Below are 24,239 nucleotides of genomic sequence, written 5' to 3'. Positions count from 1 at the left end.
CTGCAAACCCGATGCTCTCTAGATGTGCCTGCATCCCTCCTTGGCTCAATCCTCACCTAGTGAGATGAGACCTGCATCTGTCCTATGGCAATCCTCAGTGCATGGGTAACCCATCTATCCTCCAGATACTAGGGCCTAGTGATCAATCCCTCCTTTGATACTCTCAAGAAGTGGTCAAAGTAGAGGTAGAACTGAATCTTGGTGGGAAACTCTTGCCCCCCCCCTAGTCGTGATGTAGATTGCTGGAGTAGATCCAACCGTATGATACGGTTGAGCTCATCTTGTGGGACCTGGAAGGATGGGGCATCCAAGCTATGCTAAAAGGGAGGGAGGCGATTCATCTGAATGCCCTGAGTGTGAAACCATTTGGAGATGCAGGCATACCATGCTACGCTGACCCCACTCTCAACTAATCGCCTAGATGACTCTAATGCCAACTTCAGTAGCCTTCAGCTTGGCAAGGCCCATACCTTGTGTAGATGTCACTATCTGGAAGATGGCATCATCTTAGACCCAATGGTCACCTGTAGCCTCTCAAATCTTCATCACTCAGTTGCCAGTAGATCACATCCCCAAAAGGGTGTTGCATACATGGCCATCGATCTCACTAGTGTATCCAAAAGCCATCCCTTCATCGGGGGGTCCTAGAAATGTGTGTGGAGTATCTCTCTAGTCGAGCTAGAGCTCCTTGCCCACGTGTGAGTCATGCCCGATCTATGTGTGTTATCACAAAGATAAGCCCTGCGAAAACTAGTCCAATATAGGTATATGATTGTATCTCCACTAGCTCTCCTCGTTCGGTACATGAACCTATGCCATTGAAGTACTGCTCGTGAAGTGTTGAAGATCATAACCTTGATCTTGCCAATGTTGATGGTCAAGTCTCTCTGCTTGCAAAATGCCTCTAGAGCCTCGATATATCATTGTAGGCCTACTGCATAAGAGGAGACCAGGGCTATGTCATCTACGTATGGCAAGATCTGTATCATCATGTCTGCAAGCAAGGATCCCTCTCCTCTTATGCGGTCGATGAAAGTCGTGATCTCACCAATATAGAGCCCAAAGAGTGTGGAGAGAGGGGGCATCCTTGCTTCACTCTGATCGTGCTATCAATTCAATCTGATACACCTCCAAGTGCACATGCCCTCTCCCTGACGGACTCATATAAGCTCACCACACCCCATATCATGACTCCTGGTGTCTGCATCTCCTAAAGCCTCCAAGCAAGTGCATGGAACTGTGTCAAAAGCCTTGCGAAAGTCTACAAAGTAAGCATAGACTTTTTGGGATCTAGATCTCGGCTCCTCAATGACCACCTATAAGGTGAAGGGGTGGAACGCCACCGTTGGAAACCAACCTGTCCTACTGCCCACTACCCATGTGCCTCTGTATATGAGCTAATCTCTCACTCTAGCACCGATCCATATATCTTAGCCAGTGTGTGGCCTATCATGAGTGTGCAGTAGTTCCCCGTGTCCATAGGTTCCCCTGCTTTGTGTATCGGTACAATAGTAGTGGTGCTCCAAGTAGGAGGAAAGCCATGACATACCACATGATTAAACATTTGTGCTAGGATCGGGGCCAAGATCTCTTGCCCATGTGCAAAGTATTCTATCCTCAACCCCTCATGATCCAAGGCTTTCCAATTGTGGAGCCGACGCAGTGGCCCGCTCATTCTATGCAGTGAACAAGGAGGATGTGGTGGGTCTAGGTAAGGTGAACAAATCTAGTGACGCATGTATCTGGACGTCGTCGGACAAAGTCACATGTGTGCACCAGACTCCCGAATCGATGATGGTGACTTACCCTAAAAAAGGAGCTCCCATGCTCCTCAAAAAGTTATAATCACCTCATCCATCTGGTGTGAAGGAAGCTCATCTATTCCGACGAATCACACGACGCAATAGCCGTTGTGCCTTAATCCTCGTAAGGTGTCCTAGGGCCTGTTCACGTATGAGATGAGATCTCATCTCTCGACACTCATCATCAATCCATGGGTTCCAGGGCATCGTCCCAACTGAAGAGCATGATGTAGATCAAGTCGTGGGGAAGGATCTGACTTCGGCATCCTCAACCATTGCTACTAGAGTGTCTGAGACATGGACGAGGTCTACGTAGTCTCCAAGGGACTCGGGTAGCTCACATGATAGATGATTCATGTATACTACATCAAGGACATGATCAAAGTGAACTTGACCCTGGCTAATGGATCCCATTCTGTGGTTGGCATGGTGATCGAGACACTGAAACTCAGATAGGAGTGGTCAGTGCCTAATGGAGGAAAGGGACAGTTAGATCATGTATACAAAAACCAAGGATCCCAATAGATAATCTATTGTACTCATTCCTTCTCTGTGAGGCAAGCAAGTGAGCCCTCCTAACAATGGTCATCTAAGAAGACCATTGTACATAATATTATGAACTGCTCCCATATCTTATAAGTCTCAACCATATCCAGTGATGTGCGGTGCATCTTTGAGTGTCTCGCTATCCCAAGCTTTGTCGGATCTACCTCTAGTACTCTAGGGGGTTCAACCTCAAAGTTAAGTAGATTCACATGTCTATTCCCCGTACATGCATTGAAGTCACCCAGAAGTAGAATCTCTCCTTGTTGAAAAACTAAGATATCATCAAATATCATCTCGCATGGGAGCTAACTGACCCCCTTACATAACCTCACGTTCGTATGATGTGTCCGACGGCAAGTCGCATATTGCAATTATAATCGAGCGTGTACCAAGTTGCTGAATTCGTATCCACATGTGGCATGCTCGTTCATTCTTCCTCATCATAGACAATGTAGTGTCTCATATATAACCCAAGAAAACTGCCACCCCTCCCAAGCCTCATATACCATTGTCTCTCCGCATCTCCTTCCGACTCCCATACATATCCTGTCACTATGGGCAGCCCCCTTTCAAGGCTCTCATGGGTCTCTGTATAGAAGATCACATCCCTGTTAGTGTATGTTTCTCAAAAACCCCCAGGGTCGTACTCCTTTCTCTCGCGCAGAGAGAGAGAGAGAGAGAGAGAGAGTTATTACATCCATCTTTTGTAGTGTTTTCCAACTCCTTGATGTTTAAGAAAAATTGCATTCAAGGATCTCAAATGCACCAAAAATGCAATTGCTAAGAATGTACATTCTTACTTTACATGGATTATGGCCCCAAATCTCCAGCTGAAAGAAGACTAAGAGCTTGACATTAGTACTTGGATTAAGGATAAGTAGAACAGCCCAAATCTCCAGCCGAGCCTTACTTCTTACATAGCACAGAAAGTGATACTAATTCTCCATTAAAATTGAATGTTAAACGAGCATACAGTAGATGTGATTGTCTATTTTTTGAAAAACCACCAACCTTACTCTTTTTTTTCCTTGGCTTTTGTCCCAGTGCAAATAATCGAAGCAATTAGATCAGTAGATGTGATTGTCTATTTTTTGAAAAACCACCAACCTTACTCATTTTTTTCCTTGGCTTTTGTCCCAGTGCAAATAATTGAAGCAATTAGATCGTGGTATAGAGATTAAAGCGCTCTTATTATTACAAAGCAAGGAACACCAACAAAATGGAGATGGCCTAACTTCATGCTAGCCGTATTCAAAAATTAGAATCGAGCCCATTTTATGGGTTTGAAACCAGGCTTATAAGTTTCTTAGCATAAAGTACACAAAAATTCAATTGGTGCATGTAAATTCACAAAATCCCGAGAAATATTTTTCTTACCAGATGAGTCGAAAATGTATACATCGAGTCCAGAATGCCTAGAGCATGTATGGAAAATGTGTATTTGAAATGCTGTTCTTCCAAGTCTCCAAACTGCTCGAGCTTGGGAATGCAGTAGTTTGTCTCACCGAAGCTATTAAAAACCTTTATTTCTAGTGGGTGAAGCCATATGTGTCATAATCAATTAAGAGACTCAACCACATCTTCAATGTTAAGACACTTGGCCTGAGTTGCTGGCCCTAAGGTAACCTCGAGCTAAAATACAATGGACTTTGAAGAATAAAGAGCTTTGATACCACCCCACCTTAAAAGAGATGCCCATAAGGAGCTCTAATAAGTCTTGATACCACCCCACCTTAAAAGAGATGCCCATAAGGAGCTCTAAAGACTTATTAGAACTAGTTGCAGAAATTCTAAAAATTTGATGATTCCTCCTAAAGAGCCAACTTGAAATCTATCAAAAATGGTTCTCATTGTACAGCCAAGACTCCTTTTGAATACACTTACACGACTGGGCGAATAATCAGCAGACAGGGATTTCTTCCCTCCTAGCCTTTTTTCTGCCCACTCATTAAATTCAACAGTGACAAGCCAGCTCTATCTTCCCACGCATCTTCCTTAGAGAGGATAGGAAGATGGAAGGTCTTTACTTCATGAAATACGCAATGAATAAGAAATCAGAATTGAGCCCTAAAACTCAAAATCATCATTTTCCTCTTCTAAAGAGAACTTTCCTGATTCAACCAACTCCTGAAGTGTTGAGGCAGTGTTCTCATCAATTCCAAGAAGATACTGCAATCGAGATACATTCTCTGGAGGTGGGGAGCTTCTGTAGAAAAGACTGAAGAGATCAAAGAGCTCTTCTTTTACTGACCAGGACAGACGTTCTGATGGAGCAGCTTTGTCACAAGCCAGCAAATCATTCAACGAGGAAACCTACACAAAATATGACAGGCGTTAGTCTATTCATTGACATGAATGTGAACAATCTACATGAATTTATTTTCAAAATCATGTGGTTATTCGTATGTTTTGTAGATTCTGAAAAACTTACCACTCCAGCGTGGTTTTTCTGTCTCAATAATGATACTGCCTGCACCAATGAGTTTCCCAGCCTCTCTTTTGCAAATTCCTGAACCAAGGTCTTGGCTATCTTTGGATCTAAGCTGAGATCTGAGGGAAACTTTTCATAAATATCACCTTCATTAAAAAGACCAGTCCCAGAAGAAAAGACACCATCCAAGATCTTTTTAAACAATCTTTCACGAACACTCTTAGATATCATACTATCAACTTCTACTCCTGCTTCCCTTAGCTCCCTGACCTCCTCAATAGTTAGCTTTCCTTGACTAACTGCAGTTTCAATGGCACCCTGCATCTTGGTGTTGATAATGCTACTAATTACTTTTTGTGCAGAGTCAGATGGTAAGCCAAGCTGCTTTTGCAACTCATTCAACTGCTCGACCCGAGCTTTTGAAAGTTGACCATCTGCAAGAACAACCTGAGCCTGTTGCCGAAAAGCACCTTCTGCAAGGCCTCTATGAACCTCTGCTACCTCCTTGCCAGTCAGACCCAAGAGATTACCAAGCTGACCAAGTCTCAAAAATTCATTGGTGTCCTTTTTCACTATGATCTGAGTTCCCATGGGCATTCCTGTGCTCTCACCAGAAATACAATAGAGCAGGTAAATGCGGTATAAATCTGTCCTTTCCCGAAGCTCAAAATCATCCTTTACAGTAATTTCAGATTGGGGCTTTCTTCCTGTAATGTCAAGATCACTTTTAGGCCTCGTTTTCCTGAGTGTCTGTAGTTCCTGCTCTTCATCGTCTTCCTCTTCCTCCACTTTCACAGGTTCTTCCACCTTTGACACATCCTTTGCTCCGTCAACTGAAATCTCAACCGTGGATTCACCTTTGATATCTGCAAGCAGCTCAGTGACCACGAGATTATTAAAGATAACCATTTTTTTCAACTCTCTTGCGGACTCCACACGACTTCCAGCACTCCTGGACCTCTTAATGTACGTCATAAATACTGCACGTACCTGTGTCAAAAAAAAATCCAAAATGTCATACGATACAAAAACCCAAGGCAAGAAGCACATCAAGTACATACTGGAGACTAGAACCATACTGCTTTTCCAGCAATGGCCATGGCTGCTTCTTTGCTCAATCGCAAGCCTTTGACACTGTTTTGTACAGCAGCTTTCATATCAGCATCATAACCATCAACACCAGCTGCTATAGCATCATCAACAACCTGCAGTTGAGAAGAGCGGTGTACAATCAGTGCTAGATAAGATCCAGGTTAGTGGAAAGAGGAAGGGGGCTAGGGGGATGTTGAGGCAGGTCCAAGGCAAGAAAATGCACACCTTTTCAAAAATTCTGCCACAAATGGTTGCATGTGCAGCATCCACAGTCTCTTGTGAAAGACACAACAAAACATGCAGTCGTCGAAGAGCCTTGATATCCTCATCATCCAGCTCTCCATCAGCAAGGCATTGCTGAAGTTTTTGTCTGTAAATATCTGCCAGACGAAAATCCATTTAAGGTGTAAGACACGATGTACTCTAAAATAGTTGAGGCCCAGCACTAAAAAAAAAGGATTCCATCTAGATTCTGACACTAAATTACATGCTATTTTTGACAAGGAATTCATACAAAGACACAATGGGGGGGAAATTTTGTATATTCCTCCGTATTGTCTAGCATGAATAAGTCCATCTACCTTCGTGAACTTCTTTAGCCTTCTCAGGATCAAAGTACAGGCTATCACAAAGATTTTGAAGAAATGAGGCTTTGCTGGCTGCCTTATCAAGCTCTCCACCAATAGCTGCAGCCTGAGCAAGTTGTTTCCGGTAGACTTTGATAGTTATCTCTTGCATAATTTCTTCAGCCTCACGGTTGCCCAATGCAAACACATTTTTCAGCTTGCCCAGAGCAGCAACCTGGTTGTCAACCAAGGACCATTTGAGGCTCATGAACTCTTTACCAACAAAAAAAACAAAAAACTAAAAACGTGCAGTTTTTCAGCATAAAACAATAGTCACCTTGTCTTCCTGCAACTGACCACCAGCAAATGCTTCAGACAAGTATGTACGATAGAGTTGTTTCAATTCATCCATCTTCCTCTCATTATCATATTGGCCCCCTGGAGAGAGCAAAGTTAACACATAATGTGTATCATGATAACTAGGGCATACCAATGTGAAACAAGCCAACACATCTACTAAGTCAGAATCTGGATGGAGCAAAATAAGTTTATATGTAAAGGTCAGAATGTCTTTCATTTGCACACGATTCCTCTTATTGATGGCTCTTGAAAGATCCTGCAAAATCTTAACTCACCTAGCACAGACACAGGTCCAATCCCTGGGGGAAGACTTGAAATATCTGCCTTTGTGGCAACAGCAGCAAGGGATGCATTGTAATCAATCACCTTCTCTAGCTCATCCACCACTTTCCTAGTATCTCTGTTATTCCCAAATAAATCAGCAAACAACAGAAGAAGTCAACAAGCACTGGTGCTTTCACAGCATGAAGCTAGAGGATCTTGAAGCTTAAACATGCGGCATACAAATAGCTTAAATATGAGTATACTTTCAAGTCTCTTGTCTATCAAAAGAGAACTTACGATTCCAAAGATCCCTTATCTAGCTGCACATTGACAGTTTGTTTACAAAGTAAGAGATGCAGGTTATAAGCTACTAGCCTCATCCTTGAACGGGACTTCAGTATCTCCACTGCAGATGACAGATGGCTTTCTATCCGCTCCCGCAAATGACCTCTCAGCATGTCTGCTGCAATCTGCTCTCAATGACAAAAACTCCATGCTAAAATTTACCGTTCCTAGAAAAGTGTAAGCTTATATAAAAAACAGATCTAGATGTCTTTGATGCAGTGACTATTTATTATTTATTTTAGCGAGTACTCTTATTTCAACAAGACAGGTCCACCATTGATAAATAAAGCATGCATACAAGTATATCTGCCTACATACACATGTTATACCCCCATGACCGGGGGGGGGGGGGGGGAGGGGGACATTGCAGAAAATCAGACTTAAGGTAGGAGTAAGATCATATTAATTTGTACCCATAAACCTGCACAGAAGTTGATGGATGTTCATGCGTTGTAGAAGATGCAAAACTGTGGAGTGTGTGTGAGTAACATACAATGGGCCTCTGAAGAGGGAAGTAATAACTGAAATAATGACTGGCCTAGAGGGCTGCATACAACGGTAGAAACTAAGTACTGTATGGATGGGATGAACCCTCACTACAAAAGAGGAATGAAACATGTACTGTACAGGGGGAGAATACCCTCACTGAACAGCTGGAAGTGAGGTTTGCTGAAGGACAGTCCCTGATCTGCTGCTGTACCACTGTAGACTAACCGAGAATGGGATCATCCCACCACTTGTCACCAGCTCATACCCCTCCTTTATCACTTTTTATGGTTGCTTATTCAAACGCTCGTGAAAAACAACTCAGGCAAAATCCCTGTGTCTAAATTTCCAGAGTAGTGTTGCTTTTCAGTTGCCACAATATCCCATTTCTTTAAAATGCATCCTTGCTACCAGCTACCTAAAAATCTATGTGGAAAGCCATAGCAATATTTGTGAAATAGTCAGCATTAATTGAGAGTGATGCGTTGGTGGGCATGGACATTCAGATTAAATATGTGCTTGTATTGTTGAAAGGAAAGAATGACTAGGATTGAACTCTAACAAAATGATTTGTTGCAAGCGGAAGCTATCAAAGGTAACACTCTCAATTTGGCAATAAAACACAATTGGACCAAGGCTGTGTACACGAGCCACATCACTTAGTGAATTTTAATGTTGAAAACTGATTTATTTAGCTGGTCTGCTTTAATGTTTGGTCTACTGTATTATCCTTGAAAACCTCAGAAGAAAGAAAAGCTAGTACAATAAAATAGCAAGGTTAAGAAAACCACAAAAGAGGATAAGTTTGTAAGAAATCCTAGATTTACTATATTTAGAAATGTGCTAAGGAACAGAAAGGAGACTGAAATAGCAGAGAACAAGGAATAGTTGTATTGCTTGAATGTTTGTAGGGTATCCGTTGTGTCATCCATACAATTGTGCCTCTCTTATATAGAGAGTGAAGAGTCACACATGAAAAGGTGTGTACTCCAAAGGGTATGTGCATGAAGAGGTGTGTACCCCTTGTGAAGGGTGTGACCCTTGATGAGAGGGTACATTACAATAGGAATGTCTCTTCAATAGGATGTCTCTTGTGAAGGGTTGTGCCTCATAGGGAAGTGTCCCGTCGAAAGGGCAAGGGTTGTGCCTCATAGGAAGTGTCCCGTCGAAAGGGCATACCCTTCCACAAGTGTCCATTCATCAAACCATCCATAAGTCTAGAAATAGAGAAAGGAATAAGTCACAAATCGTGACATCCCCTCCCACTCAAAATAAGACCCTGGTGGAGATAATGAACTGATGTAGAAAATATCACGGTAAATTCTGAAAATACTGCTGTAAAATGTCAGGGTACTGCTGTAAGTCTTCATCAGATTGCCAAGTAGCGTCGGAGTCGTCCAGATCTCGCCAAAGAACAAGGAATTCCGTGATAAGTCGATGTCAAGTCTCTTGCTGTCGATGGTCCAGAATACGCTCAGGAGTAAGAACATAATCGTCTTCGATTTCTGGGACATAATCACCTGCAGGAGGAACTGCTTCATCGCCTGGAATGTACATCTTTAGCCAAGAAATATGAAATGTTGGATGGATTTTACCCCATGATGGTGGTAATTCCAATTTGTAACTTAAAGGTGAATTTTTCTTGACGATCCAGAAAGGTCCATAGTATCTTGGTCGCAAGTAGGAAACACAAACTTAACCGTCTTATAGCGATGTGGGGCTACAAATAATAGCACCATGTCACCAGTGTCAAATTCTAGGTGACGTCTATGTTTGTAGGCAGACCGTTGATACCGCTCTTGCGCTTTTCGCATATGATCCCTGACTTGCAGTAGAATGTCTTGCATTTCTTGAACCAGTTGATCAACTAGGGCCACTCGATGTTGAAGTACAAAATTTGTTGGTACAATCGGAGTGTGTCCATAAGCTGCTTGGAATGGAGTCATGCTAATGGCACTATAAAAAGAGTTATTATAAGCAAACTCAAGGAGTGGTAGATACTCTTCCCAAGCTGCTAGGCGTGACTGAATATTATGTCGAAGCATTTCTTCCAGAACTTGGTTGACTCTTTCAGTCTGGCCATCTGATTCTGGATGGTAAGCTGAACTAAACAGTAGAGTTGTACCCAAAGATTCGAACAGTGAAATCCAAAAGTGAGTGATAAACTTAGGATCTCTATCGGATATGATATTCTTAGGCAATCCATGGTATCGGAAGATGTGTTGTATGAAGAGTTTGGCTATGTCCGGAGCCTGGGCACTACTTTTGCAAGCAACAAAGTGTGCCATTTTGGACAATCGATCAACAATTACCATAATCTGAGTGTTACCTCTGGAGGATCGTGGAAGTGTTGTAATGAAATCCATGGAAATACTTTCCCACCTTTCAGTTGGAACTCGAAGAGGTTGAAGAAGTCCTGTTGGAAGTCGTCGGCTTGCTTTCATTTATTGACAAGATAAGCAAGATGTAACCATTTTGATGACGTCGCTTTTCATCTGAGGCCAGTAGTATGTTGCACTGAGTAACTGATAAGTCTTGTTGATGCCTGGATGGGCAGCATAAGAAACTACATGATGCTCTTTTAACAAAAGACGTCGAACATCCTTGTCATGTGGTACATAGACGCGATCTTGATATTACAGAAGGCCGTCTATATAAGAATAGGAATCTTTTGTTCGGAAGTCGAAAGTTGATCTGTTGAAAGAACCTGTACTACGGTGCCGAAGTCTTTATCATTGAAATACTTTCCTTTGAATGAATTCGGAACATCCACAAATAATGTAGAGATTACCATAGCTGACGCTAGAGGTAACCTACTGAGAGCATCTGCAACTACATTGCGTAGTCCTGGAATGTACTCAATGGTCATGTGAAAGTTGGCCAGAAACTCAACCCAACATGCTTGTCGAGCGTTCATGACTGGCTGAGTAAAGATATACTTTAAAGAGTGATGGTCTGTCTTGACCACGGAGTCGGCTCCCATGTGTACAACGGCAAGAAACTCCTTATCATAAACCGGGTATCGGGTTTGGATATCAGAATGTTTATGGCTGTCAAAAGCAATAACTCTGCCTTCTTGCATCAAGACTGCTCCTGTAGCGATGTCGGAAGCGTCGGTCATGACCTCAAACGGAAGGTTGGGGTCAGCAATAGCCATAACTAGTGTGGTAGTGAGTGCTTGCTTGAGTTGTTGGAAACTATACTCTGTTTCGGGAAGCCACTGAAAAATTGCTGTGCTTTTCAATAATTTTGGACATAGGAGCTGCGATTTTGAAAAACTGATAGACCTTGGTATGGTAGAAGTTTGCCAATCCGAGAAAAGAGCGGACATCATGAACATTCTTAGAAGTAGGCCAGTTTCTGATTACCTCGACCTTCTTGGGATCCACAGAGATGCCTTGAGCTGAAATAACATGTCCCAAATATTCGAGTTGGGTTTTGAAGAACTCACTCTTCTCAATATTGATGTAGAGAGAATTTGCGCGGAGAACTTCAAAAACTTGGTGAAGATGTTGTCTGTGCTCATGTAGGGATCTGCTGAAAACGAGGATGTCATCAAGGTAAACGATGACGAACTTATCGAGGAAATGCCTGAAGATGTCGTTCATTAATGTCATGAATGTGGCCGGGGCATTGTTTAACCCAAAAGGCATGACGAAACATTCATAGTGTCCATACTTTGTTCGAAAAGCGTCTTGTACTCATCGCCTTCTTGTATGCGAATTTGATGATAACCTGAACGAAGATCAATCTTTGAGAATTGTGTTGCATGTAGAAGTTGATCAAAGAGGTCATCGATGCGAGGCAATGGATACTTGTTTTTTATAGTGAGCTTGTTGAGGGCTCGATAGTCGATGCAGAGGCGCATTGACTTATTCTTTTTTTCCACAAGTAGTACAGGAGATCCGAAAGGGCTGCGACTGGGCCGAATGTGACCTTTGTCGAGTAGTTCGGTGACCTGTCTTTGGATTTCTTCATTTTGAGTGTAAGAAACCCGATAAGCAGGTTTCGACGGTGGATTATTGCCGAGAATAAGTTCGATTGGGTGATCCACTGGTCGTCGAGGTGGTGACTGCTTTGGCAATTCCTGTGGAAAAAGATCCAAGTAGGGCTGAAAAAAAGGTTGGTTGAGGTATTCAGGAGGATCCTTAGTTGGTGTCTCCTCTACTGCCGTAACAAACAGAAGTGAAGTCTTTACTTGGCATTTACGAACCCACTTCTTTACTTGTAGGGAAGAGGCAACTGGGGTTGAAGGAGAGTCCCTAGAACCAGTTAGCTCAATAAGTTTTCCCTGGTGGACAAACTGGATAGTATGGCTGCGAAAACTGATTGATGGATCATAGTCGTAGAGCCACTGTTGTCCAAGTATGACATCGTACTGAGAAAGAGGCATGATGTTGAAGTTCAACTTGTCCGTATAATGTTGGATGCGAAAAGACAAGTTTTTGATCCTGGTGTTGCACAAGAAAGTAGTTCCATTTGCGAGTTCAATCTGATAGTCAATGAGACTAGGACTGGTAGTCAACCGAAGTTTGTCGACCATAGAACTAGCTAGGAAGTTATGAGAACAGCCACTGTCGATGAGGATAGTGACTGTTGTTCCACGAATCGATCCTTGAACACAAAGTACTTGAGTGGCCAGGGAAGGTTCGGGGTTGCTGGCAAGGCTCAGGTGGATGGTATTTGCCATTCGAACAGCTTTGCCTTTCTTGTCTTGTGCTGGGGTAGCATCTTCTCTTTGGGAAGTGCTAGGTTCCATATTGGAATTTTGCTTTGGTCGCTTGGGACAATCGAACCATCTATGGTCGCCTGTACAAATGGTACAAAGTTCTTTTGTGCTAGAGCTGTTCTTCTTGTCAGTGGCTGCACCTTTATGTGCAGGATGTCGGTAATGACTTTGTGAAGAAGAAGAGGCGCAATCCTTGGAGAAGTGCTTCTGTTGGAATCCAACATATGATTTCTGAGTCTTCTGGATCTTGAGACTGTCGTTGACCTTGATTACCGGAGTTTTTTCGAAACCTGGTGTTATCTTGAGGACGAGCACATGTGGCCATAGTAGAGTTCTGTGTGCGATTAGCACTCTGCTTCCCTGTGTTTTGGAAATCTGTAATGCGCTCTGCGTAAGCAATAGCGCCATTTGTGGTGGTGATGTTTGCTTTAAGGACATCAATGCGTAACGAGGGATTTAGGCCTGAGATGAAAGCATGAAGGCGATCATCCTCAGTTAAACCATCAATCTCCAGCACCAATGTGATGAACTGAGAGATGTAGGAAGACAGGGAACCCGTTTGCTCCAACTGTCGGAGTTTTGAACGTGCTTGAAAGTCCGCATTGATAGGTATAAACTGCTTACGGAGCACGTGTTCAAAACATTCCCATGTTAACACACTTATGCCGTCCTTTAAGCGTCTTTGCCACCATAGAAAAGCTGTATCCTTGAGGAGGAAGGCTGCCAAGGCGATCTTTTTGCCTTCAGTGAGGTCAACAGTATCAAAATACATGCGCATTTTTACGAGCCATTAGTCAACTGTTCGGCGATTACGTTGACCAATATAGGCTTCCAGAAGTTTGATGTCAAGTCTTTTAGTTTTGGAAGCTTGAAGTAAACGGTAGAGGGCACGTAGTTCAGTGTTTTCTATCTCTGGTGGGAATGAATCCGCATAGTCGTCTGGTTGCGTCACGTCATCCTCTGTATGTGTAGTACTACGAGAATCTTGAAGTTGTTGAACTTTCTGGACCAAGTCGGAAATGCTGTCCTGAAGCTGGGAAATTTGAAGTTGCAATAGTGATTCGTCTTGTACGTTGACTTCATGGGTCTTTTTTGGACTTGATTCTTTTGATCTCTGGAGAGGCTGCACGCGAGCGTTGCGACATATCGGAGATCCTTGTGAGAAAAGCGCGAACTTGCGCTCTAGTTTGTACCATTCCTGGAAGAAGATTCGGGCTGCTCCTTGAGGTTGCTCATGTTGGAGGAGGCAGGCGAGGCAGGATGGAACTACCCGTGGAAGTCTGGTAAAGGAGGTCCTGTCTGAGGTAACACTGGTGATGCCGAAAGTGGTGTTACTGCTCGTGAGAGAACAGGAGTAGGTAGCAGAGTCCACGGATCTGAGAAGGGATAAGGAGCTGCCGTCGGAAGTAGAGGATATCCAGGAGAAGGAGTGCCTTCGGAGTGTAAATACTGTCTTAGAGAAGGTACAACCTGTAGAGGAGGATATCTGGGAGCTGAAGCAGGTGGAGAGTACCTTGGAGATACCGAAGGTGAGGGGTAAAATTCTCTCCAAAAATGGACAGCAAACTCTTGAGGAATATCAGGTTCTCGGTATCTTCGTGTCTCGTGGAACACAACCTGTACTGTGCTGAGGAAGTAATGTAACTGAGGTGCCTCACGCAGAAGCTAGAGGATGTGGTCCAAATCACTAGGAGGGCATGTGACACAAAAGACCCAAGATGCAAAAGCTCCGAAATGGGCTGGCTGTGCAATTTGAACACGATATTGTGTGGTAGCTGATGCCTGAGGTGTCCTTAAAATGCCGGGAGAATTACCAGGGGTTTCCATGCTTTAAGGGAGATTCTTTCATTTGCTGTAAGTTGTTAATGGCAAGAGAATCCTTAAAAGCAGATTGGAAAGACTCCACTTGGCAATAATTTAATCTGCCAAATTGTTGCGTAGAAGAAGGCTACAAATCGCTGTCCGGAGATCCATGTTGCAGTGGTTTGCGAGGAGCGAATCGAGGCTTGTCTAGTCCGGGCTATTAACAAGATGTCTTCATCGCGCGAGGAGGCTGCAACTGGTGCTGATTTGGCAGGACAAAGATGGCGAAACGAGGGGGGGGCTGCAGGCTGTCAATGGCGAAGCACGTGGCAGTTCCCAGGGCTGGACTGCGCAGGAAGGCAGGGCTGGGCTGCGCAGTTAGGCTGGCTTGGCTGCGCAAGGGGGGGGGCTGCGTGCTGGCGAGGCCAATGAATGCGCAAGGGGCGGCTGGCGTGCTGGCGAGGCGAGGGCTGCCCAAGGGGCTGGTGTGCAGATCTGCGCAGGGCTGCGCAGGGCTGGCGTGCAGATCGGCGCAGGGCTGCGCAGGGCTGGCGTGCAGTTCGGCTAGGGCTAGGGCTGCGCAGGGCTGTAAGTAGTTCCGTACGGTGCAGGCCGTACGGAATAGCAAAGGAGGGGCTGCGACTTTTCGTTGGGGCTGCCTAAGGTGGTTAGTTGGCCCAAAAATTAATTTGGGGGTTTAGTTAACCCTAGGTAGCTAGGGTAAACCTAAGGGTAGGGGATGGGTTTTTTTTTTTCCTTTTTACCCCTCTAGGTACCCTTTTATAGGTGCTTGGTGCCTAAAAGGTGTGCCTATTCGAAGGGGTGTGACCCTTGGAATAGGTGCACCTGTTCATGAAGGGGTGTGTCCCTGTTTTTAAAAGGGGTGTCCCTACATGAATAGGTATGTCCTTTTGTCCACGATGGGGTGTGTCCCTTGAGTGAGGAGTCGACCTCTTCATCAAAAGGTGTGTCCCATGGTGGAAAAGGTGCGTCCCGTGGTTTTGGGACAGTCCAAGCACCTGAAAAGACACGATTTTTGTCGTGTCCATTCACATCAACTTGAGATGTGTGGGAGATGGAAAGACCATAGATGACTTTAGGCAAGGTTGGCGCTAAAAATTTTTACGCTCATCCTCTCCATCTCTTCCATGCACAATGTGCACGGAATATCCTTCTAGCGGAAAAGATGTATCAGATCGGCGCTAGAAGGTGGGGGGCATTTCCTACAGGCAGGAGCGAAATTTGCTCTGATACCACTGTAAGAAATCCTAGATTTACTATATTTAGAAATGTGCTAAGGAACAGAAAGAAGACTGAAATAGCAGAGAACAAGGAATAATTGTATTGCTTGAATGTCTGTAGGGTATCCGTTGTGTCATCCATACAATTGGGCCTCTCTTATATAGAGAGTGAAGAGTCACACATGAAAAGGTGTGTACTCCAAAGGGTATGTGCATGAAGAGGTGTGTACCCCTTGTGAAGGGTGTGACCCTTGATGAGAGGGTACATTACAATAGGAATGTCTCTTCAATAGGATGTCTCTTGTGAAGGGTTGTGCCTCATAGGAAGTGTCCCGTCGAAAGGGCAAGGGTTGTGCCTCATAGGAAGTGTCCCGTCGAAAGGGCATACCCTTCCACAAGTGTCCATTCATCAAACCATCCATAAGTCTAGAAATAGAGAAAGGGATACATCACAGATCGTGACAAAGTTACCTCATCAGAGAGCTTCAACTTCAGCTGTGCTGCCCTCAACTCTTGGAGCTTTGCCAAATCAACTTCTGCATCCATGCAAACCAGTCATAAGATGAACCGTTAGCCCAAATGAGACTTCTGTTCAACAAATCATGTGTTTGAATGCTGTTTGTGACTTTCATTTTAAACATCAAGTTTAGGCACTCACGACCATCAAAAGTCTTTATTTTAGCTTGAAAGAGCCTTTGAGCATTGTCACGCATAGCTATGTCCACCTTGAAACAAATTATAGTGCCAAAATCATCAGCCAGACCATCCTTACTGCAGTTACATGGATCATCTCCATCATACAGCCCTTCGGCTTACCTGAGCATCAGTCAATTGAAAGACACGTTTCCATGGTAGCAGAAACTTTGAGGCATTGCCAAAGACCAGATTTGAGACATACACCAGTTTCTGAAATGCCTGCACTCAAAACCTGCTAGATTCAGTTGACATCAATTATGCACAGGGTAAACAGATGTAAAGACTAAGCAGCCTTACGGATAATCCAACTCAGTTTCTCCTCCTTCAACATTACATTGTAACTACTACAGTAAACGACAACTCCATACCCGGCGCTCCTGGACAGCCATTTCCTTGTCCCCCGTCTCCAGCCGTTGCCTAAAAATCCGCCTTCCAATCTGTATTCATTACATACGAAAATAAATAACTAACAGTTACCTGCCTAACCAATGATACGATGTAAAACACAGGCATCTTGACACTTCTCTAGACACACTCCAGAAATCCCGTACTTCAATGTGTACAACTGCAGTACAGGCATCTTGACATTTAGAGACAGACTGCAAAAACCCCATACTTCAATGTGTACAGCTGCAGCATCAGGATCTTCGAGTCCCAAAGCATTCTTGAACATGATGATTACATCCGCTTCATCTCCCTTTAGATCATCATTGCCCGGAGGTATCACGCCAGTCACAAACCTGTGTGCTTCAAAACATTGAGGATCAGAACGTTTACCTTTAACCAGAATTTGCAATGGCACCAAATTGGGCTACGTGCTAGATGTTGTAAATTAAATGGCATGTTATAATATAGTAGCCGTTAAATTGATAAAAAAAATCAATCTTCCTGTATTTCAAACAAGTCCAAAAAAGCCCCAGACATTTTAAACATAAGCACCACAGAGAAGGTCTTTGATCTTAAAATTGAAAGTATCACAACTTTATGGACTCTTTCACAGCATGCATTGCAAAACTACAACAGATCGGAACAACTACAGGTTACAGCATTACATGACCTCGGTTTTAAAAAATTACAATACAAAATTCCCAATGCTCATTCACGTATCCATATCACAAACACAAAAATGGCACTTACAATATAATTAGAGCCTGTAAAGTCAGCTTATAAGACTGAAGTACCTAGTTATCAAACCATCAAGTGGAAATAAACCCATGGAAACAGGTGAATACATCTAGTTTCAAGTTTAACTCAAGCCTCAAGCCAAGTCTTTATAGTAAAGATGCAACTCTGTAAGATTAGAGAAGTCTAAATAGTAAAGAAAAAGTCAATAAGACCACATCTCTACTGTCTCAGCATCAAGAGTAGTGTTGCCGCTTCACCATAGAGCACTGGAAACCTGATTGATGACATCGCCCTGATTGCTTTGCGGCTTAGTCTGTCTTGCTTTTATCATTTTGCCAACATTGATTCGTGATGCCGGGGGTCACAATTCCTGCTTGATGCAGCAGAAACCTCCCCGTATCCATGGCGTTTTCCTGGTCCACATCTTCTCAAACCAACACCTCTATTTCATTGTACAATGTTTGCAGCTTTTGGAGGATCCCTATCCTAAAACCGATGCACACACACTGGGAACTGCTACACCACTATCCAAGCATAACGGATCTTCTTCCTTCAACATGGGCCTTCTTTAGGCCCCATTTCTTTGCATCAATTTCAACTGCAATTGCAACAATGCTTGCATGGCGTAGCCATAGCATGGTCAGATCCCAAGATTTGTGTCATCCTGCGAGCTTCGCCCCGAAGCAGATGAATCGAGGGAGAACTGAGAAATAGAGATGGTATGGGAGTCCATTGTTTACATCATCTCCACTCTTTTGACTTGTCAATCAAAGCTCCCCCAAAGCAGATGAATCAAGGGAGAACTGAGAATGGGCATCATCTCTCTCTTTTGACTCGTCAATCGGAGCGTCTCTGAAGAGCCTCCAAAGCCTCCTGTGCATCTCAGCAGAGAAGTCCCTTGAAGGGTCTGGCATTCCTGAGTGTGTAGTCGAAGAAGGAGAACTCTCCATTGGCTTTGACTAGAGACCAAGAAGATTGTAGATTTCTCAAAAACCATGAATGATACATTATGCTCCATTTCCAATATCCTTTTTCAATAATTAGGAGCCCCGTGATGTAAATCCCAAAGCAATTCCTTGACGTTAATCCCAAAGCAATTCCTTGACGTTAATCCCAAAGCAATTTGGTTGGCTGCTTGAGAGAGGGTGAAGACGGTTTTTGACTGTGTATCTTTCTCAGCTAATCATCATTTTCACAAGGCAAAAGAACATGGTCCTCATTTTCTAACTCTTTAGCATCGCACATTTCACAAACCATGTCCTCTCTTTCAACCCTTTCCATCTGCTTCACTCTACCTCAAGGTTCTGAGACCAAATATTCCATTCAGGAGCATGCTATTATCAACATACAGACATCCTTCGGCTGCTCAATGGTTACTAGCCAAATTACATCGTACCCAGGTGCACCAAGAATTTATAGTATGGCACATTAGACCCTGCTATAACTATGAACATGGCCAAGGAAATGGAATGTGTATTATGTATAAAATAGATACTATTTTCTCTGAAAGAAGTGCTAAATAACATTGTTGCAACAGAGACATATAGTGAGCCTACCGATGCTGAAGCTTGAGAAAAGTTTTTTTTTTTAATTTCTTTTTGTATAGTTAGATTATAAAGCTGAACAATATTCCACCTGATCCTTAGGGATCACAAGTAACACGAAGGAAAATCTAACTTTTGAGCCTACGAAATCATCTGCCAAAAGAAATTTTTGACAAGAAAAACAAGAGTGACCAATAAAAAGGGTCATCCCTCCTTGGTATCAATCTGTAGCATATCTAAAATCCAATGCAACTGTCCGCATTAGGTAGGCTAAATAACCCCCAATTAGTCTTCTCCCAAAATTTGGCGCTAGTGCTCAAAGCTATTCTTCAACAAGACACATACAGCTTGCAGAAAACACCTTCAACAAGACACATACAGATTGCAGAAACCACTTCCAACATTAGCAAGTCCTCGAAGCCACAATCAAATAGATAAGAAGCAGTGTTGGAATGCCTTGAAGAGCAGTTTATAACTTGGGCTTATATCGGTGATGCTCACTTAAACATCAAAACTGATCATGCAACCTCTTGGACGATGGGATATCCTATGATTTTATAATACCATACAGACCCGGCAAATTCAACAATGTTAACAATGCTTTGTCCCGAATTCGTGATACTCCCATTAGATCATCAACTCTCTTCTTCATAGAACCCCGTTACGCATTCCTGTCAGTTCCTGGCTTACCATTATTGTATACTGTTGGAACTCAGGAATTAGACGACCCTCAAATTGCTTCTATCTGTTGATGGCCAAAATCTCCAGTAAATTTTCGCCTCTTAATGGCCCTTTTATTTCTATAAACCCTTCCAGACATGCCAGTTCAATCTCTCTATCTTTACTGCTTCAAGTTCAAATTTAAGGCCAAAGCCCCTCAAATTTCTTCTATCTGTTAATGGCCAAAATCTTTAGTAAATTTTCGCCTCTTGATGGCCCTTTTATTTTCATAAACCCTCGCAGACATGCCAGTTCAATCTCTCTATCTTTATTCCTTCAAGTTCAAATTTAAGGCCAAAGAGTCCTCTTTCAAGGCTGTAAACGGGAAGGCCAGTTTTTCTAACCTGTCGTACAAATCTCGGAGCTCTGCGTTGACGGGCTCGTCCTGTTTGCTCACGCCAAACCTACAGTAGCAAGGAAACGAATATCACGGCAGTACACAAGCTTGCCGCCCATTGCTATATTAATGCACGATAACCTTTATTAAGCATACTTTTTGACAATGGCATCGACCTCCTCGCGCTTCAGTGACATTGGGTCATCGAGATTAACTAGAGCATTATGTAATTGCACGGCTGCGATGGTCGGGGCAGCAGAATTCAATACATAAGCAGTAGCGCCACCGGCAGCTCCGAGAGCCAGGGCGCCTCCAACAGCAGCCGTCCGGGTACCTTTCGTGCCGGCTCCGAGAGCGTATCCTGCTGCGAGTGCGCCTGCAACGATGGCAACACAGGTGACATAGCGGGCAGGGGCAGGTACACTTTGCAAGACCTTGTGGAGTCCAGAGAGCTGCTTCTCGCCACCAAAGATGTTGTCTTTAGTGGAATCAACGGATGAGACGGTTTCACGGTCGGCTGCAGAAGCACGAAAGGTGAGGGAAGCAGAATGGCGCTTGAGGGGAAAGAAAGTGGGGAAGGGGGAGAGGGAGAGGGGGGGTAGGGAAGGGGAAGGGGGGAGGAGCGAGGAGGAGGAGGAGGAGGAGGAGGATGGTAGGGAAGGGGTGGGGAGCATGGCGATGAGTGGGATTAGGGTTTCTGCGGCTTCAGGGATTTTGGCTATGGTGGTGGAGAAGCAGCTTTTGCAAAGCAACACGACGGAGAAGATGAAGATGAAGATGAAGATGAAGAGATGACCGTGAAGACCAAGATGAAGATGAAGATGCACTTTTTAATTTCTCTCTCTCTCTCTTCCTATTTCCCTTTTCTCAATTTTCACTAAGTTTGTGGGGGGTTTAATTGTGCTCAAATGGTGGATCCTCAATTTGATACAAATGAAGACACATTCAAAAGAAAAATCAAAGCATGCATGACCCGCTTCATGTCTTGTAAGAGGCACCACTAGTCTATGTAGTTATGCATGACGGGTTTGAGGACATCCATGAATATTGGAAAGAGCCTACCCTCAACTGGGCATCGCCGTTGAATTGGATGAGATTGTTTGGGATATGCTAGAAATGCAATCATTACCTTTTTCCAGGTCAAATTCCTATGGCTGTAGTGTGGGAAATTGGTTGACTAGGACTTTAGGAGGATGCTTTGTTCAATAGTTGCATTTTGTTGCCAAGGCTTTCTTTGAAGTGATCATGATAGATGACCATCATAAACAAATGCTTTTGGAGCATGCTCTCTTATATTATGGGCAGTAGATGATGCGTGTATTGCCATGGTCCCCTTAACAAGACTATCTGTCACTCATTAGGCATTACTAACCCATTTGGGTAGAAGTTGTGGACTACATAATGGCTATTGAGGATTCAAAATTTTGTAGCTTTGGATGCAAAAATGCAATTGCAATATTTTTTATATTTCGTGTATAAAATTCTTGTGGCATCACATGAATTTGCGTATTGGAGCTCAGGAATGTAATTATTAATTGTCAAACCTAAAGTTACAAACAAATTATTAAATCATTTCGCACATACAATAAAATTCAATATTATTTTCTTCTCATGCAAGACATTTTATTTTAAAAGAAACCATAAAATCATCTAAGAACTGAAAGATGAGTAATGGCCTTTTGAAAATCATGCATAACTAGTATGTCCATTAGCGAAAGCACCAGCAAGTACAAAAAAATGCACGACATGCGTAGTCAACAATGTCTACAACATACAAAAAACACACGATGAGAACCCAATATGACAAGCTACCCTATGTGTATTCCTTTGTTCCCTCGAGAGATCAGAGGGATGAAATCGGGCAAAACTCGAAAAGCATCGCTATCACTCTCTGCCGATGTCGTCTCAATCAGTGGCTCTTTCCCAAGACGATGCCCAAGATCTGCCTCGTGAATCGGGGTTGGCTCCTAGTCAGAACCTGGGGTACCTGAATTGTCACATATATCCTAGATACCGTCGTTTGTAGTAGCAGGTACACAAATAGGACCTTTTGTGCGAATCTCCATTGGGCATCTCTTGGGGCAAACATCAAAATACCGAGGTGCACTGCACAAGGGTCCCCTGATGTGTTGGTCTATGCGGACTCGAGATGGAATAGAATCAAAAGAGAAAAAAATGGAGCTAACATCTGTTGGTGTGACTGAAGAAGGTGAGACCATGGCTTGCCACAAGGAGCATGAACGTGCATGGTCCATACCTCTCCCCTAGTAAAGTGTGACCCATGATGCAGGAGATTACTTTCCCACCTGAAGCATGCTAAGTAAAAACTTTTCTAAAGATATGCCCAACCTACACCCCAATTTGTATTTCCAGTACATGAAAGCCCTCTCAAAGATGTTCGAGCTAGTCAGACATACATGGCTATTCACATCATTGGTGCCATATCGCACATATAGGTCCAAGCCCACATCTACACTGATGTTCTTGGACAATGACTGGAAGTGCGGTTGACCAAGGTCCTTCATGCAATACCCTAACATGCTGTTGAAGGTATGGAGGTTCTTTTGTTTTAAACTCCTACACATAATAGTACCTCCTCCTATGGGGCATCTCCTATGCCACCCTATGTAGATCTGGATTAGCTTGTTTACTGCTTGGATGTTCTTAGCTTGTTTACTGCTTGGATGCTCTTAACTTGTTTACTGCTTGGATGCTCTTAGCAGCAACACGACAAACCATCTGTAGATGGAGATGATGCAAAGTGCCCCCTCTCTCAACTGTGCATAAACCAGACAGGCAAGACTCTGACAAGAACCGATCAATCCCAAGAAGGACACCCAGGTCTATATCCTCCCCGCCTACACCTATGGTCACACTAAGCTCAAAGACTTTGAGTGTTTCGGTGTTTTTCGTTGCTGTTTTACGAGGCCTTCCCCTAGGTCTTTTGGTGACGCTGCATCACAAGTGAAAATACAAACAAAAGACCCCAAAAAAAAACAGATTCTATCCCCCATTAATTTTAGATTCTATATATTGGAAATTTCTAATTTAGTTTATTGCCTAAAAGTCTACTCCCAAAATTTGTTTAACCCTCAAAATTTTCAAATGATTTAAAACCCAAGATTTATTTAACCCCCAAAATTTTATAACCCAATTGATTTAAAACGTGAAATTCAAACGATCTAAAACTCAAATTTTATTTAATCCCCAAACTCACGCGTTACCCTTCCTACACCTACACCTACTCCTAAACCTCGCCCTCTAGTTAGTTATGCACTCTCCTCCCTCCGTCCTGTTGTGTCAACCATCCTGCAAACTCCGCCCCTCCTCTGCTTGGTACACCCCATTAGCTTTGCCGTCAGCTATGTCCTCACCGCCCTCCATCCTCCCCTTAGCTTTAGCTCCGTCCTCACAATCATCTCCACCCTCCATCCTCCCCGACTCTCCAATGCCGACACCCGCTTCCTGACCGAGTCTTCGCCACTCACTTTCTCAGATTCCGCCACTCGCTTCCCTACCGAGTCTTTGCCCTCTTGCTCCCCGTTGTGCCCACTCTTGCTTGGTTCTTGCAACCAGGTCGACCACACCAACTGCTCCATCTCAACACTGCAGCTTCTCTCGTCTACCCCCATGCATCCACTGCCTGGGATCACCAACATGCTCCCCCACTACTTCGACACATACGCCCCCAGAGCATCTTCCCTCAGCCGTGCTCCCCCATAGTGTTCGATCCTCACCCAAATGACCATGTAGCTCGAGGGTCCAAGTCCCCCAAGTTCATAACGAGACCCAAAGGACTGTGTAGCTTGAGGCTCCGGGTCCCCCACAGTGTCGACAACCCGCCCCTCGGATTTGCTATGACCATGACCCCTCCCTGACACAAAACTCTACTCATCTCCGTGACACGACCATGACTCGAGCATGGCCCTACTCACCTCCATGACACGACCATGACTCGAGCATGGCCCCTACTCACCTCCATGACACGACCATGACTCGAGCATGGCCCTTCCCTAATAGCTTGAGACTCCAGAAATACACGAAACTAACAAAAGTTTGAAACTCTATTGATTTGGTCTTTCGCCAGTATTCTCTGCGTTCAGGTGAGACAACATTCACTTCTTCAGGTGTTTTGATGCCATTCACGCCACA

General features: G+C 43.8%; 1 protein-coding gene across 1 annotated transcript; it reads right to left on the bottom strand.

Annotated features, from left to right (window-relative positions):
* Positions 1-4,292: 4,292 nt before the first annotated feature.
* TIC110 (translocon at the inner envelope membrane of chloroplasts 110) lies at positions 4,293-20,897 on the bottom strand. Its single transcript, XM_087374481.1, has 15 exons — positions 20,244-20,897; positions 20,095-20,154; positions 16,978-17,101; positions 16,730-16,798; positions 16,482-16,580; positions 16,324-16,390; positions 16,137-16,201; positions 7,437-7,531; positions 7,073-7,197; positions 6,775-6,875; positions 6,453-6,672; positions 6,097-6,251; positions 5,859-5,984; positions 4,780-5,769; positions 4,293-4,661 (listed from the first exon to the last, which is right to left on the bottom strand). The coding sequence occupies exons 1-15, from the start codon at positions 20,759-20,761 to the stop codon at positions 4,416-4,418; spliced, it is 3,060 nt and encodes a 1,019-aa protein (XP_087230607.1). The 5' UTR covers positions 20,762-20,897; the 3' UTR covers positions 4,293-4,415.
* Between the last annotated feature and the right edge of the window lie 3,342 nt (positions 20,898-24,239).

This window comes from Dipteris shenzhenensis, chromosome 5, assembly GCF_047967505.1.
Source record: "Dipteris shenzhenensis isolate YYH24624 ecotype China chromosome 5, Dip_SZ_1.0, whole genome shotgun sequence".
NCBI lineage: Eukaryota > Viridiplantae > Streptophyta > Polypodiopsida > Gleicheniales > Dipteridaceae > Dipteris > Dipteris shenzhenensis.
Note: the sequence above shows the minus strand (reverse complement) of the source record. Positions and strands in the feature narration are given on the sequence as shown.

What these genes read in the sequence shown, in the direction of transcription:
- TIC110 (XM_087374481.1), bottom strand. Translation starts at nt 20,761, where the DNA reads ATGCTCCCCACCCCTTCCCTACCATCCTCCTCCTCCTCCTCCTCCTCC. An exon ending in TGGCTGTCCAGGAGCGCCGG is followed by an intron (nt 16,581 to 16,729) that starts GTATGGAGTTGT and finishes TTTTGAGTGCAG; the next exon opens with GCATTTCAGAAACTGGTGTA. An exon ending in GTGGCAGAATTTTTGAAAAG is followed by an intron (nt 5,985 to 6,096) that starts GTGTGCATTTTC and finishes TCTCAACTGCAG; the next exon opens with GTTGTTGATGATGCTATAGC.